At 46.3% G+C, this 16034-nt stretch overlaps 1 protein-coding gene across 6 annotated transcripts in view; it reads left to right on the forward strand.

Annotated features, from left to right (window-relative positions):
* LOC147272804 (fibronectin type III domain-containing protein 4-like) overlaps nucleotides 1-16034 on the forward strand; it is a 42069-nt gene that overhangs the window by 17394 nt on the left and 8641 nt on the right. For 3 of the 6 annotated variants that reach the window (XM_086201662.1, XM_086201653.1, XM_086201643.1), the window contains exons 5-7: nucleotides 5229-5489; nucleotides 7889-8584; nucleotides 15775-15890. In XM_086201662.1, coding sequence (XP_086057788.1) covers nucleotides 8485-8584; nucleotides 15775-15890 — 216 coding nt within the window. In that variant the 5' untranslated portion in view covers nucleotides 5229-5489; nucleotides 7889-8484. Of the gene's footprint in view, nucleotides 1-5228; nucleotides 5490-7888; nucleotides 8585-11912; nucleotides 11983-15774; nucleotides 15891-16034 lie in introns of those variants that run through there. The other 3 variants (XM_086201671.1, XM_086201689.1, XM_086201680.1) reach the window with 3 other exon arrangements.

Here is a 16034-nt window from a genome sequence, read left to right on the forward strand (position 1 = left end):
CATTTGGTTGTGATTCTGATGCTACGGATACTCAGGGCCTATTTTTCAAAACCCAGCATCACACCAGAGACTGCAGCAGCATTTCCTTACCTTTTGTCTCTATAAATATTCAGAATTTGTGAATAAGTTAACATCCCTTGCAATTTTTGCTGTCAATTCCACATTATTTCATGTTACCTCGAAGTCTTCGAAGCTATTTGAGACATACACAGTGAATCAACCACTCTGTTTCATGGACATATCATTGAAACCATGTTTTTTGCAGAAACAAACACGAGACTATGGGAGATATTCTGAGTACCAGACAGGGCTGGGCTTTCATTCCTCTGCACCGTCACATTTAATGGGATTCATTAAGAATGCCTTGAGGGAATTTTTTCAAATTTGGCACAAACATCCACTGAGACTTAAGGAAGAAATGAAAAGACTTGGGTGACAGGCACACGTCGCAGAGTTGCTAACTGAAACACGATATGTCTAATATTTTATGTAGAGACTTCTTTTTTCATGCCATGCAACATTTGTCTTATCCTCTGTAGTTTTTTTAATTGAATGCAGTTTGGCAAATTAATTTTCAGGCTTAAAGAAACATTCAGTTGGGCAAATTTTCCAGTGGGTCCTCGTTGTTCCAAGAATATCAACAGATAGATAACGTAAGGTCAAATATACCATCAAAACACAACATGTGACCACATGACCTCTCACACGACAGATCTTCATCTTCATTTCAGCACCGCTTTTCTCTCTTTCTTGTCGCCCTGAATGAATCAAATTGGATAGTCAACATTTGATCAAAAGTCGGTGTTGCTTGTGGAGCCAAATTAATTGATTAAGATGCTAAACTGCAGCTTTATAATGGAATTAGCTTCGGTTCTCTGGCCCGCTGTCACTGCTGTCGATAACTGCTGGATTAAGAGCGTTTTGGGTCTGAGCCCACTCTATACATCTGAAAGTAGCTGCTCATTCAAGCGAACCAGCTCTGAAAACTGTTGCTACCTTTCAACAGTTAGCTTCATTTTCTGTCTAATCTTGTTTGCTTCTCCATGCAGCAGCTGGCGTTCACGCAGAGCTGCAGAGGGAGGCGCATTGCAAGTCCTTGTCAGTGTAACGTTTGCATTTTGTCACAGTTTTTTTCATTTGATTTTCAAGCTGATGCATGAAAACGGGATTGCTGTTGATGAAGTTCAAAGTGTTTTTCCGCCATGCGTCCCTTCTGCTTGAGCGCGAGGATTATACATTGGCTATAATACAGGACAGAACATTGCTATTGAGTCATAACAAACACTGCATCTATTTTAATCAACACAACGCATCAACACGTGGGCTCCCCTGGAACAATCCCAATAGGATTTAGACTGGGATGAGATCTGACATGTTGAGATGTGGGGCACATACAGCTGTGAAATCAGATGATGTTGATGAGCAGGGTGCTGAACTACAGTGATACCAGCCAGGGGATTATGGGTAGGGTAACTGCTGGCTGGGAAGTGCAAGAATACACATCTGGATGATAAATCGATGGATGTAGAAATGAACCAAAGATGAAGAAATGGGTAACTGGTGCATTGCAGTGGTGGAGCGGACCATTTTCTTAGCAGTGATAGAAATCAGACCTGACCATGCCAGAGGCTGAAGATGAGACACACTCGTGCGCACACACACTCAGAGGAACATCACTAAACCTCAGAAGGACAGTCTTTGACGCTAGCAAAGTTAGAGGGCCCGTAACACAAAGACACAAGACACAAGAGACAACCTCGGGGGCCTTGCGTCGCAGGAGTCGACTGCAACCGCCACAGTGGATTTATGAAAAATTCAGAGGATGCAGATGTGCTGTAAATGAATACAGTAGACGACCGGCGGTTAATCAGGTGTAAATAAATACAGTCCGAGCAGGAAAAACGCAGGGAATGTTTAGAAATGGTTAAACCTTTACCAACATTTCTGTGTCTGTCAGATTACATAAAAACTACAAAGCCGATTTTTACCAGGCGGTTATTGATTTTAACTCTGATGTTTTGCTCCTTGTAGGTCAACAAATTCTTCTCACATTGGTCAGAAGCATCTTCAGAAGTAGGCGATGGGATACTGAGTCCCGCTAACTGAGAAACACAGCGGTGACCATGTTACATCTTTGGCAGATGTTTTAAAAAAAGGCGATTCAGTGACACAAAAATGTCCTTTGAGGCTATTTGCACTGTCTCATAGGACAAGTGTCCCCATCTCAAATATATAACTAGAGCAGAAATAAAAACTGACCTTGGATCATTTCAACAACTCGAACATGGCGGTTGAGGTTTCTAATTAAGCCCTAAAGCTGCTGGAGGTCAGCTCACCTAAAAAGACTCCAAATTAATGCAGACTAGCTCAGCAACTCTCGCGTCTGTCTGCATGATCTGGGACTCCACGGAGGGCTAAGACCTCTCAGAGCATTCCCCCAGTCTCTGTGTTGTCATGTCTTAGTCACTGGGGATGAAGCAAAGAGAAACATTTTCACCTCACCAATTATTTTTAAGACAAGAAGAGAATAACACCATGATAGCATCCACAGAAATACCTCTGAATCCACGCCGTAGCTCCTGGACTAGAACTGCACCAGCTTGGACAGAAATACCACACAGACACAAAAACATAGCTGCAAAAAAGATTTTTATAAAAGCGCTTTAAATTTTGTACCGTTTTCGGGACCCATTGGACGGGTGGGTATCGTTGGCTTTCGCCTGTGATTCCTGCAGTAGAAAACCCGCCATGATATCACAACGAAGGCCTGATATTGTCCCGTTGTTGCTAAGCAGTCGTAGCTGCTCCCAGACATCAGCGATCAAAAAGTGTAAGATCTCTGCAGCCTTTCGACTGTATGTAGATGAAGCATAGCATGACTGATCATGCACACACACACACACACACACACACACACTGGCTGCCTCCTAGCTGAAGCTGCCAGTGTGGCAGAACCAGTTGCTTTGACAAAGGACACAAGTTCCCCTGGGTGTCAGTGCCACTGAATCCTTGATGCCCTGAATATACTGGAAGTGTCAGTGTTTGCATGTGGCCCGTTGTTTGAGCGTCTGGATACTGTATGCAGGGGACCACGAGGTCCTGATGCTTGACGCTCGTGTGCCATGTCCTCGCAAGCGTGGAAAGGTTCTAAATGCCCCAAACACCAGGCCTCACTAGTGAAGGGTAGTTGAGTGTTTAAAAACCCAATGAGACTCTCAGATGCGGTGTAGATGGAAGGAGACTGGGGTTCTTCCTTATAAGGAAATGATCTGATGTCCTGCAGCAGGTTAAATCAACATCGTGCAACTCTTTTGCCTGAATCCGTGTTCTCACACTATGCAACTTGGCTCCGCGTTGTCTTGTCATACCACTTTGCTCCTGAGGAGGTGACAGTGAGTTCCTGTAGCTCAGAAGAGATCAGCTTTAATCTGTTCTCTCTCTGGAGTTTTTCCAAGTACACAATAGATGTCGGGGGCAAGAACACACACAGTCACCAGGCTTTGCTTCCTGCCAGTGAGACTGAAGCAAGAAACACAGGACGATGGAAAATAAATGACAGATGAAACAAATGGATGCAGACGTTTAGATGCGAGGCAGCAGTGAGAGTGCAGAGAGTGAGCAGTGAATCCCAGGCCGTCCCCATGCATTCATAAACAGCTGGACATTGAGACGAAAGCCTCATTTTCTAAGCACTGATGCACTTTCAACAGCCCTCAGCCTCGCCTCCACCAAACAAGATGCGACTAAACTGGCTTTATTTATCAATGAAGCTCGAAGCAAACTGAAGCTTGTGATCGGCCGAATGTCAAAGCTTAAATCTGATCAAGTCCGAGTTCCATTAATTAAATCCCAGCGTGGCCTGTGGGGTGGGTGCGGCCTAAAGGGTGGGCGTGGTCACAAGGCGTATGGCTGCTTACTAAAACTGATATTGCTCATGGCTGCAGCATACGCCAGGACCAAATGTGGAGCTGCTCAGTTAGCCCATGCATGAGTGGCTTTCATCATCAGTAAAGAATTAAAAACACACACACACACACACACACACACACACACACACACACACACACACACACACACACACACACACACACACACACACACCCCTGAAGGAGAGATCCAGCATTTTTCCTGTGGGTGGCTTCTGATCTGAGCTGCATAAATGTGTGAAACACGAAAAATCCGTACGGAGGCCCAGAGAGGCCATAGGTGTGGCTAATTTGTGGCCACTGCATGACGAGATAAGTTGCTCCAACACTTTGACGAGCGCCATCGTCGTTGCACCCGGTGGCCTGAACCTGTGTCTTATCTCAGAAGGAGACGCAAGGAAGAATGAAGAAGTCGTGTCAGTGGTCAGATGAAAAGATTAAATTGTGGAACCACAGCTAACCCTAACCCTAAGCCAGTATGTGTTCTTACACGGCGGGGACAGAACCACCCAGTTGAAGAGAACTGGGATGAGCCCTGCAGCTCAGCAACATATTTATTTTTCATAAACTTGTCTTATTAAAGTTCTGTCGCAGGATGGCAGGAAGGTTAATATTTCAGGAGCAAATTAAAAACAGTCACAGCCCCTTTTAGCATATTGCTTGGACAACTTAGAGAGTTTTACTAAATCATGCGTCCTCTATATTTGTAAACCAGGTCTTGATGCGGCCTCCCAGCTTCCTCCTCATTTACATACATCTACCGTAGCGTGAGGAGGAGGAGGAGGAGGAGTCGAGGAATATTCATGGAAAATTTACTGGCCACCGTGTTGCTGCTTCCTCAAGCTGACTTCAGAGTTCACTTGCAACAACATTCCTGACATGGACAATGACTCAATCAGTAAAACTACCCAAAAATGATTACAAAGTTTTATTGGTGCTTATCATAAATATTATCACAAGAAATGGTTTTCATCTGTGTTACAAATTAGAAGTCCTCTTCTTCCTCTGAACTTTTCGGTTGAAAATCAAACACTCAGATTTTGAACTTCCAGTTGTTGTTGTTATAACGTCTGCCTGCATTTTAGAGTGGACACATTTGATCTTTTTGCTTCTTTACATTTATCTGACAGCCAGAGTAACTTTTAAAATTCTGATTTTTGCACATAAAATAAGAACATGATTGAGAAATTTAAGCTTTGGGCAATTAACCATCATTCAGTTCCTGGTTCAGTTTATTATTTCCGTGTCCTGATGTCCATCATTTCGGACAATAGAATTTATTCTGCCCTTCTTCTTTCTCAGCGCCTCCCGATGTGAGTGTGCATTTGTGAGTCGTGTGGCCTGAATAATCCCGTCTGCTCTCTCCGGATCTGTGTGCTCCGGTGAAGTTGGTTGACTCACAATCTGAACATCGCCCGAAGGTCAGATCATGGTCTGTGGGCTGCTAGCGCCTCCCGGTGGAGAAAAGCGGCACACAGCAAAGTTCCATCTAACTGCACGGGTGTCATCGTGGCTCTTCATCAGCTTGTTCAGTAGTGACACGGATTCCTGCTGATGTCACAGGTAAAGATTTCATCATCGCGCTGTGTCGTTCTGTTGCAAATGTGATCGAATCCGCTTCTCTAAGCCCCTGATGTCTTAGCAGTTTGATGCTGGAGTCTGTTTTGGATTATAATGAGCTCACAGAGGGGATCTAAATGTCAGGCCGAAACAAGAAGTTCCCATCATGCATTTATTCTGAGCTGAAGCGTCCTGACTCCCATTGTTATGAGTCATGACTTCATGGCTTCCTCCCCACAACATTAGACAGAGGAGCCACATTACCACAGCGGAGGAGAGCGGGGAGGTAGTTCTCCTCAGGTGTGCAGCAAAGTGGAACTCAAAGGCACCGCTGTCATTAAGATTTAAAGGTCATCTTTAAATCAAAACTCTCATTTCTCTTCAATTTTAAATGTTGCATGCAGGAAAACAACCCAGGCTGTGATTCAGCTGTTTCAGAAGCGTTCTACGGAGCCCTGGCTGGCTGGCGAGAGACACAAGCCCAGAACACAAGACAGAACTTGTTCCCATATTTCCCCCCGCAATGTAGTTATTTTGAGGCCATGACCTCACTGACCTTGGATCCTCATTGATTTGATTAATTTGTGGCCATGAAATAATAGGAAACTAAATTAATTTAGGGACTCCAGTCTGGCATCCCCTAAAGAATTGAAATAAGGAAGGAAGTTGTGTTTTCTACCCATGAATGAAGTCAATTATGGGAATAAGTTCTGTCTTGTCCCCTGACATAAATACAATGGAGTTAATAAGTCATATTGTGTGACCTCAAAATAGCTACATTGAGGGAACATGTTATTCCAAAGCCAAATAACATTTTTCCCTTCCGCAGCCTCTCCAGGGCCCCGTGTGCCCAGTGGTTCTGTGCAGTCCCTGTAGTCCCCACAGGGGGGCGACCTCAAGCCCTCAGAACTAACAGTAGGGGGGAGCAGCTGGATTGTTCCTTTCTGTAGATTGCAGCCAAAAGCAACAACAGGTGTCTCATGACACGAATATTCATGTCAGCGTGAAACATCCTCTGCTGATGACGTACGCCGAGGCACTCGTGTTTTTGCTGCTTTCGTTCCTTCATTGTCTTCTGTCTCAGTGATGGCGTCTTAAAATCATTCACCCTCTCAAACCTACTTCCTCGCTCAAGTCCGAGCCCGAGCCGGTCCACTGAGCAACTCTGTTTCACCCCTTGGAAAGATGCTTTGCTCCCAACTTGATCTGGGAGGGTCGATACTCCAGATCTGCTGCCCCTTTCTTCTCAGATCAATGTGGAACGTCAAAGATGTCAAATGGAGTGACTTTGCAGCGCTGCTATAAATAAAATAGGCCGAATCGAACGCTGCAACCCAAGATTAATGATGGGTGAACGCTGCTGCCCTCGCGCTCTACACAGCGACTTTATCAAACAGCTATTTTATTTTGACACCACATCTGGGAGCGTTGGTATCCCAGAGGAGACTTTGAAGAAGTTTGGAGATCATGAACTGCGTTTGTCAAAGTCAACAAGAGCTTCCTCCTAAATGACTCCTCGCTAAGAGAACAGACAAAAGTTCTTTTACTCCATAATGACCTGCGACCCGTCCTGTAAAGTGCTCCTGGGAATTAGTGTTGGGAAATTGTCCTAAATTACTTGATCTTTGTTCGACTGTCGCAGCAAAACTTTATGAGGAACACAAGGAAGTATTAAAGGAAGGTCAAGTCTCTTATGCATCGTCCCTCGGGCCAAACAAGAGGATCCGTGTCTCCTCTGGGCCACCTTAGAGAGCGGGGACCCATGCTAGTTAGCGCAACACAATGAATGGCTGTGGATGGGAAGCATTAGCTTACTACACTGTTCTAAAACAGTTTTTGCCTGCCTTCGTATAATCAGGAGACGTTTTAATTTATAGAGTCAGACAAAGCTGGAACTACTTTTCTGACAGGGTGGAGTGATTTGATGCAGCGCCTCTGCTTCTTCATGACTGACTTTGTCAGAGAGGATGAGGAAGATTTGCAATGGGCAAACCAACACCCTGAACCAGATTTAGTTGATGCTAACACTTCCCATCCACTGCCACTCATTGTGCTAAGCTAACCAGCAGCACCATGAACATCTCATGCCCATAATTCACTCTAAAATCCGCCATGTGATGTGAGTGTAAGAGCCCAATGGATCTTGCAGTTGTTTCTAAAGTCAGGAATGAACTGTGACACTTTTTGGGGGGGGGGGGGGGGCGTGATTGATCTTAATTGTTGTGTTTGTTATGTAGAGGAAAGATGCACGTGATCACATCAGAATGTAAATCACTGCCAAACTGCAGGTGCCTCAGAGTAACGGCATGCCCCCCCCGCCCCCCCTGTGTGTGTGTGTGTGTGTGTGTGTGTGTGTGTGTGTGTGTGTGTGTGTGCTTGCGCGTATGTGTGTGTCATCGAAGCTCCTGCAGACAAAGACGCTGCCGTCCTCCGGGTTTCCCAGCATCCGTCAGATTAGCGCACGCGCCTCCGTCTTGCTGCGGTCCTCCTCAAGTCTCCCTCCAGCTCACACGTCACCTCCTCGTCTTGTCTCCCTGTCAATCAAACCGTTTTTTCCGTCCTCCTCGCGGAGGTGACAGCCGAGCTCTGTCCGCGGTGCTGAAACCCCGCCGACCCTCCACCTGCTGCGGCCACGTTTCTCTGCACCTTCGCGGGGGACTGACGCAAACCTGCGCCCGCTGGACGCCGGCAGAGCTGCGGAGAAGAGCCGCGGAGACCCGAACTACCTGTTAGCTTCTCCGGGCTGCGGGAGGAGGAGGAGGATGGTCGCTCCTCATGCGGAGGAAAGAATCACTGTTTGAATTTACAGCCGCGCAAATTGGGGAGTAAAGCGACGCAGGAGGAGGAGAAGGAGGAGGAAGAGAACGCAAGGGAGGTTTGGACGCAATCAGAGGAGGATGCTGAGAGACCCGTGGTGACCCTGTGGGAAAACTTCCAATAAATCGGAGGGGAGAGGGAAGGGAAGAGGAGAGCTGAACACCCAGACGTGTGTGCGCGCATGGAGAAGGTTATGACCGCCTCTCCTCACCTGGAACCCGGGCTGCTGCTGCTGCTGCTGCTGCTGGCCTGCTGGCAAACACCCGCCACGGTGGAAGCGAGTGAGTCTCAGTTTCTACTCCAGCTGCCATTACTTTCATCACGGAGTCCTCATTTAGTCTGTAGGGAACATCTGAGAGACGCTGGCTGAATTTCTGAGGCTACTAGGTGTTCAAACCGCTTCTTTGGCCGTCCAGAGCCCAAAGATTGTTAACCTGATGATTAGAAATTGTTTAATTGGCGGTTTTTGTTTGTTTGTTTTTTACTGCAGAAAAAAACCCAGTCAGAAACGGTTTATCAGTCATGAATAATTTTCTTTCATTGGAGCAGCTGAGTGATTGTTGCAGCTCTGATTTCTATCATTGTGTTTGAGTCACAAGTGGAGAAACACGTCACCAGAGTGGCTGGAAACTCTCTCTGCTGTTCCCATCAAACTCAAGTGTTCTTCTTTATAAAAGAATTTAAAAAACAACAACAACAACAAAACTAACTGAACCCACAAACTGGAGTAGAACATACAGGATGACAAACAGGAAATATACAGTTTCTCATCATGGTGGAAATATTCCTGCTGTGACCGCCTGGACGGCGGGAGAAGCAGCGGATGATTGTTTCTGATTTCTTAACAAGCATAAACATAATGACCAGCTACGTTCTGACCTAATTCTCAACTAATGAATGTGGGAACTATCCTTCCACTGTGTGAAGTAAATCAAACGCTCATCTGTATTTAAACATGTTCAATTTTCTATCAAATACCAGAGCAGAGTTGTAGGTTTCTGCTCCAGCAAAACATCATTTCACGGGATGGCTTCCATCCACCCAGCCAGGCTGGCGCCTCGAGGGCAGCTGGGCCTCTGCAGGAGTTCATCATGGAACACTGACGCTGTCAGACGGTGGAATTCTTTCAGTCTCTATAGGAACAAGAAGCTCTGAAAACTTGAGCGCAAATAGTTGAGTGATGATGGAGGTGAGGGGGCTCAAGCAGCCTGTTTTTGATCATCTAGAGATTTAAGCTCCTCAGGCAGCAGGTGGAGGACCTGCACCTGACAGTCGACGGCCCTCAGGTGCATGGCGACATTCCTGCGCTGGAGCCGGTTTCTTCCCTTCAGCCCTTTTCCGAGGTGAATAATTAGAGTTCCCCAATGTTTGAGGTAAATGGATCAAATTCTCGGAGTGACACGAGTCATTTGCGAAGGTTAAGCGACACTCAGAAGAATTTTTCAGCCGTGTTAAATTCTTTTACTTCCAGTTACGCTTCTGCTCTGGGTAAATAAGACCTCAGATAAATAAGACTTTGCAAATGCTTCGGGATCAAATGGGTCAAGGGGTTGGGTGATGGTGGACTGGACTCAGTCACCATTCTTTGAGTTGTTGTTACGCCAGATTTCTGCTTGATTCTGGATGCCCTCTGTCAATGATCTGTGCATCTCAACTAGAAAACAGCTGTGAAACTTAAGAATCAGAGTGTTCCCATCCATCTCTGCCCCTGACCTGCTGTTACTGGTCAGAGTGGAGAGCAACCAGTGTTTAAATCACCCAAATCAGTGTTCCCACTCCCTCAGCGAGCAAACAAACGCCTCACCTTGGTTGAGCCGATGTGTGTTTACAGGTATTGATTGAGTCAATGAAGCGTTCCGTTCTCCGTTCCCCCGCGTGGCCGGCACCTCCACACAAACACACACCCGGCACGTCGCCTTCCTCCGAGTCCTCACCAGGTTCCTGCTGGATTATTCTCCAGTCTAAAATCAACAGTGGCCCTCTTGCTTTGACACCCCCCTGCTTATCATCATCATCATCATCATCATTATTATTATTTTAATCAGAGCCCCAAAAGCTGTCATTATGTATGAAGTTGTATCAACATGTTTTCCAACAAGAGCTCCAGGTCGCATCGGGCTTCACCAAGCAGAACCGAATCACCACAGAACCAAATTAAAACACGTAAACGCTGGAGTTATTGCCCTGGGTTTGCTCTGCTGGCTGTGAGGGATGTCATAAATCAGGATTATGTTTTATTTACTGTCAGATAGGATTTATTCACATCCAAGAGCAGAAAGGAGTTCTAAGACCAGCAAATATGTTCGCACCATTGATCCACTTCCCTCGCTTCCAGCTTGAATCGCTGGAAGAAGAAGATCAGTCACTCGCACGGGCTGAAAATCTGTTGTTTTCTTGTGCAACATAAAATACGTTATTAAATACCAAAGTACTGAAGTATTCATGTGTGCAAGAAGCAGCGGTTGATCGTAAGTGGCTAAACAGCACAGAAGTTGCTGTGCCTGTTTCAGAGGAGGGTGAAGTTTGGTCGCCTTGATGTTGAGATTTAAGCTGAAAAAAAACTAAAAATGCGTTGAATGTCAGTGAAGATTATCATGGCGTACAAGCCGAACCGAACCAACAGTCCCAGGGAGCCCACGGCCATGCTAACTTCCTGTTTGGGCTCCTAAAACACGCCGTGGCTTATCCAGGTGTCACGCCATCTTTTCGTTCCAACATCAGTCTCAAAAATCCCCTCCAAAACTGATGTGGGAACTGATTGAGGAACAAGAGTTACTGTGGTTATGTGGCTCCATTTCTTTGTCCTCCCACCTGGTTTACACTTCCCCCTCGTTCACACATGCTAAACCTCCAACCAGCCTCCTGTTGCTTCACTTGGCCATGGTTAACAAGCTAGCAGGAGCTGAATCAGAGAAATGATGCAACGCTCAGGCTTTGGTTTGTTGTGAGCTATGATCACAGCTGCTTATGTAATGTGCTGTAAACTCCAAAGACGAACCAGAATGCACCGGTGTCCCATTTTCCCAGTTTGAACGCCATTGCGACGTGTCGTCGCCTGTAACCTGAATCGCAGCTGAAGGTTGCGTCAGGCGCCTCATTAGATCAGCGTAGACGAGGAGACGGGAGGTTCATGTTGGCGGGGATGACGGGAGTGTAGCGACGGCGGCCGCGGGAGGTCTTTCTAGCGGGAGCAGGCTGTTGCTTTATTCATGCAGGGAGGCTTCTCTCTGCTCTCCTGGCTGATCGCTCTCCGTTCTCTCTGCTGCTGCGGGGCTCTGTAAGAGGCTGAGCTGAGACTACATGGGGGTTTGGGGCAGGAGAGAAAATTGTTTTTTGTTTTTTAGCCTCAAAATATAACTTGTTCCCTCAATGTTATTAATTTGTGGCCTTTAGATGTCATTTTCTTCAAAGCCACAAGACATGATTTATTCCCTAAATTGAATTCCTTTGTTCCCACAACGTGTGTTCCCAAGCTAATTAGATAACTATCTACTAGCTGCTCTTTGATTCATTAAAAGGAGGAAAGTTATATTTCTTGGCCACAAAACCAATATTTTTCTCTCTTCATCTTGTTTTTTACCCTGCTGTCTTTTATTCCCTCGCTTCAAGCTGAGACGTTGCACGTCATCCAGGACAGCCAAAGTTCATGTTGGAATGTGACCCACCTGATCGCTGGAGGGTAAATGGAAGTGCTGCACTCTTTTATCAGATTAGCAATTTTCTTTATCGGCAGAAAGTTAAAATCAAATCTCGGCCTCTCTTACTTCCCTTTTATGTACAGTAATTCCACTGTATGGTGTCTTCATCAGCATGTGCAGGTTGTTACTGAAGCTACCATAAAAGCAGTAAGAGCCACACACACATCAATCCGTCCCACAGCACCATTAGCCAGATTAGGCTGTCTGAGTCGATCAGCAAACTGTTACTTCCCAGTGATATACGGCCGCCTGCCGTGGCCGAGTCGTAGCTCAGAGCAGCAGGCGGAAGCATGGACACCACTGGAGTCACGTGGCTTCTTTTTGTCTCTGCTGCAGATGCTCAATATCGCTAAGAAGCTGCGGAGGGAGTTTGGCGGAAGCTTTTGGCCAAACGAGGGTTCAAACTTGTCAGAATCAAAATGATAAATAGCTGCCTGTCAACATCTTGCGACTAATGCAAGATCAGTCCGCTCGCCGCAGGACGCCTGAAAAGCAGCAACTCTCCACAGCTTTTACCCCCAGAATAAATCTAACAAGTCAATATTTGACGTTCTTCCATCGTGCATTGATCTCACAACGCACAGTAGAAGTAGATTCACCAGAACAACAGGAAACAGTTGTCATCTGGAAGACTTCACCCATCAGCTGATTCTGGCCGGAGTCACTGTCAGCGTTTGATAGATGCTAACATTCAAATACGGCGACAAATATTCTGTTTCAAGTTGAACTTGAAGCTGTCAGAACCTCCTAAATACTGCAAAAGAAATCAGCACAAATAAGGGAGAAGACGAGTGCCAGGAACAGTGACCGTGACCTTTGGCCTCCAAACTCTTCTCAGTTGATCCTAACCCAAATTTGAGGAAACTTCCCTGCAGCTCCATGTTGCTTGGGGGCCAGATGAGTTTGAAAAGTGATCAATAGAATTTCTAAATCTTTGTGTTGGTTGACAGAAACATGGACGTAGAGCAGCTTTGGACCTGTGGTGGAGGCTAAATCCACTCCAAAATAATTTACAAATTAGGAATGAGCTTCAAAATGTAAATTGCACAAACCTGCATACAAAATGAAGGACAAACAAGGGCGTGTGTGTGCGTGTGCGCGCTTCTACATCCACCACTACTGCTATATTTCATCGTTTAATCAATCAATACCCACATTCCCATCTTCACTACTCCCTCGACCCCCCATCCATCCATCCATCCATCTCACTTTCCCCCTTCACTCCAAACAGAAACGTTAAAAACGTCACTCGCCACCTCTTGATTTCCGCTGAGATAATTGGTCCGCCTCGCTTCATCTTCATGTCTCACTCCCGTCCTCTTTCATCCTCTCGCTCCTGACTTGGTCTGAGCTCAAGTCATCTCCCGCGAGAGGGTCGCTGCAGAGCTCTGCTCTGTGTGCCGCTGACAGATGAAAGCAGTTCGGATTTAGCAGAATGTGATAGGAGTTAGTGGGAACGTGGCTGGGAAGGTGACGGAGTTCTAAATCGGGAGGGGATCTTTGAAAAAACTACCAGCTTCATTTTGATCCAACTTGTTGCATGTGGGTCACTGCGTGTATTTAGCGCCTCTCTGCCCAAGTGCATGGATGTAGGGAGGAGCTTTTCGTCTGGTCGCACCAGTTTGAAGTCCTGGTCTCCCTCACGGAGCCACGACGTGTGAAATTTAACCCAAGAAATTAATTCATGAATGCAGTTTTCTCCCAAAGAGCACTGTTTAACACACGCAGCCACACATTACACTGAGGAACTGATCAGAGAGCAGGCATGGTGCCCAATTTCAACGCCCACAGTATCAGTAAATAGACCAGAATGCATTGCAGCCTCCAGGCAGGTTTGATAGGCATCATTTTTTTTCTTTACTGGAAGAACTCCCACTTCTGTGCTCCTGCTCTGCTTTCATTCACACCACCTACACATGATGACGCGTTTGAATCCTCCCCTGTAAACTGTCAGAGGGCATTCTGGGAAATGGAGGAAGACTGAAAGAGTATAAGCAGCAGTCTGGTCAGGGGTTCTTCCAGGGTATTGAGGCATGCATAATGAGCTGTGGTTAGCTTGTTAGCTTGACAACCAATGTCATACTCCAGGAACCCAAGACGAGGCAGAACTCTGGAAGGCACAGAACATTTTGAGAGTTGGTGTCAGTGCTGCTGCCTCCAGCAGCCTGGAAAGGAGCAGAGGAGGAGAGGTGCTGCTGCTGCTGCTGCTGTCATCTTAGTTTGTCCCCGTCTTTCTCTAATGAGGGGGCAGTGGGCGGGGCTAAACCAGGATGCTGCCACCGCGCCCTTGCAAACGGGTAATTCAAGCAGTGTGTTTATATTTCAGCATGTGGTGCATGTCCACATATCCACCCATATAAACTGACCACCTTATTTTCTCCAATAACCAGCTAGCTAGCTCGGTTTGTTGAGTCTCCTGTAGCGAGGGCAACGGGTGGAGGAGGCCGAAAACGCCCAACTGAAATAATGGGTGTTTACACCTGTAAGGTAGTTCAGCTAACCCACCAGCTAAATGCTAAAGGCTAGGAGTGAGGGAGATAGCACATGTAGCAGCTAGCTAATTGCTGCAGTAAAATAATAGTTAAGATGTCTTAATACAAAGGAATTAAATCTTTTTTATGAAACTTTCATGCATTATGCAAATACTCGACTTTCTAAAACGGCTGGCTCCTTCTTCTCCTCCTCCTCCTCCTCCTCCTCTTCCTCCCTCCTGCTGGAGTTTCATTTAACCACACACACACTCCTCCATATTAATTGCTTTCTGCAGCCGGAGAAATTGATGAGAAATGTGCAGCGCTATTCTTGTCTTCCACTAAAAGAAGAAGTGGATGTACTGAAGTCATCAATAGTCTCTGACTGGCAGTAAAACCCAGGTATCGATTCCATTAGAAGTTATATCATCACCAGGACAGTCGTGGAGCCACGCCCGCTCCCCTCTTTCTTCCTTTTCTTGCAGTTTTTATCTTCAAGAAAACAAATAAGAGAAGTAGCTGCCCTTCTTATTTATCTCCTCCCTCTAAATGGAAGCTTTTGCAGATGATTTACAGATGAAAGAAATCTCACGCTCTTAGCCAACGCTCTGCACTTGCAAACCTGCCCCTGTTGCTTGTCTTCATCACATGTTCACACGTGCACATTTCAGCCATTTAGCTGGCACTTTAATGCAGAATGATTCACGCTTCCAGGAAGTGGAGAGTCATCACTGAAATGATGGACCTGAGGTGTTTGTGCCGCCTGTTCTCACGATGTATTCAGAGTTATTCCTACGAACAGCGATGCAGTCTAATTCCTGCGACGATCCGTGAACGTGTGAGGTTTTGCTGTCATGTTGCAGGCAACAAAACAAGTTGGTTTTTCCAGGGACACTCGGGACATTTTCAGCCATTGTTCTGCTGAAAAACTGCCGAGATGTTGGGACATTCGAGTGGTTTAGCAGAACAATTAGGGCATTTTTAGCTGTTGTGCTGGCAGCGAAGCCACTGTTTGCTAGCTATCATTGCCAACATGCATCTTTTACTGTTTGGTTATGATTGGCTGGCCTTTACCTCCACGTTGGAAAGAACTGAAGTATGGCCCAACAGTCCTCAGACGGCCTGATTTTGGAAATTTGGGGAAATATGGGTGAATGACCATGCATCGCCTCCTGGAAAAGAATCTTACAAATACTTCATCAGAACCTGGAGGCGTTGGAGCTCCCAGTGTGTGGTTCTGTGTTGGAGAATCTGATGTGGTTATGTACTTGTCAATGACAGTGAAACACTTGTGTGTTCCAGCGGTGCCAGCAGCCCCAGTGAACGTGTCAGTGACCCAGCTGAGGGCGCACTCGGCCATGGTGACCTGGAACGTCCCTCAGGGAGACACAGTCATTGGATACGCCATCTCACAGCAGGTACTGGAACCTCCTGAGTGTCCTAATATACGGAGGAGAGTGAAGATAGCCTTCCGAAATTGGTTTAATCATCAGAAAGCTTGCAAAATTATTAGTCAGCCATTAAACTGTGCCTCCTGATCTCCCTGCACGCTCCTGTTTGGT

Source organism: Aulostomus chinensis, chromosome 1, assembly GCF_037954235.1.
Source record: "Aulostomus chinensis isolate RoL2024-O1b breed Wild chromosome 1, RoL_Achi_v1.0, whole genome shotgun sequence".
Classification (NCBI taxonomy): Eukaryota; Metazoa; Chordata; class Actinopteri; order Syngnathiformes; family Aulostomidae; genus Aulostomus; species Aulostomus chinensis.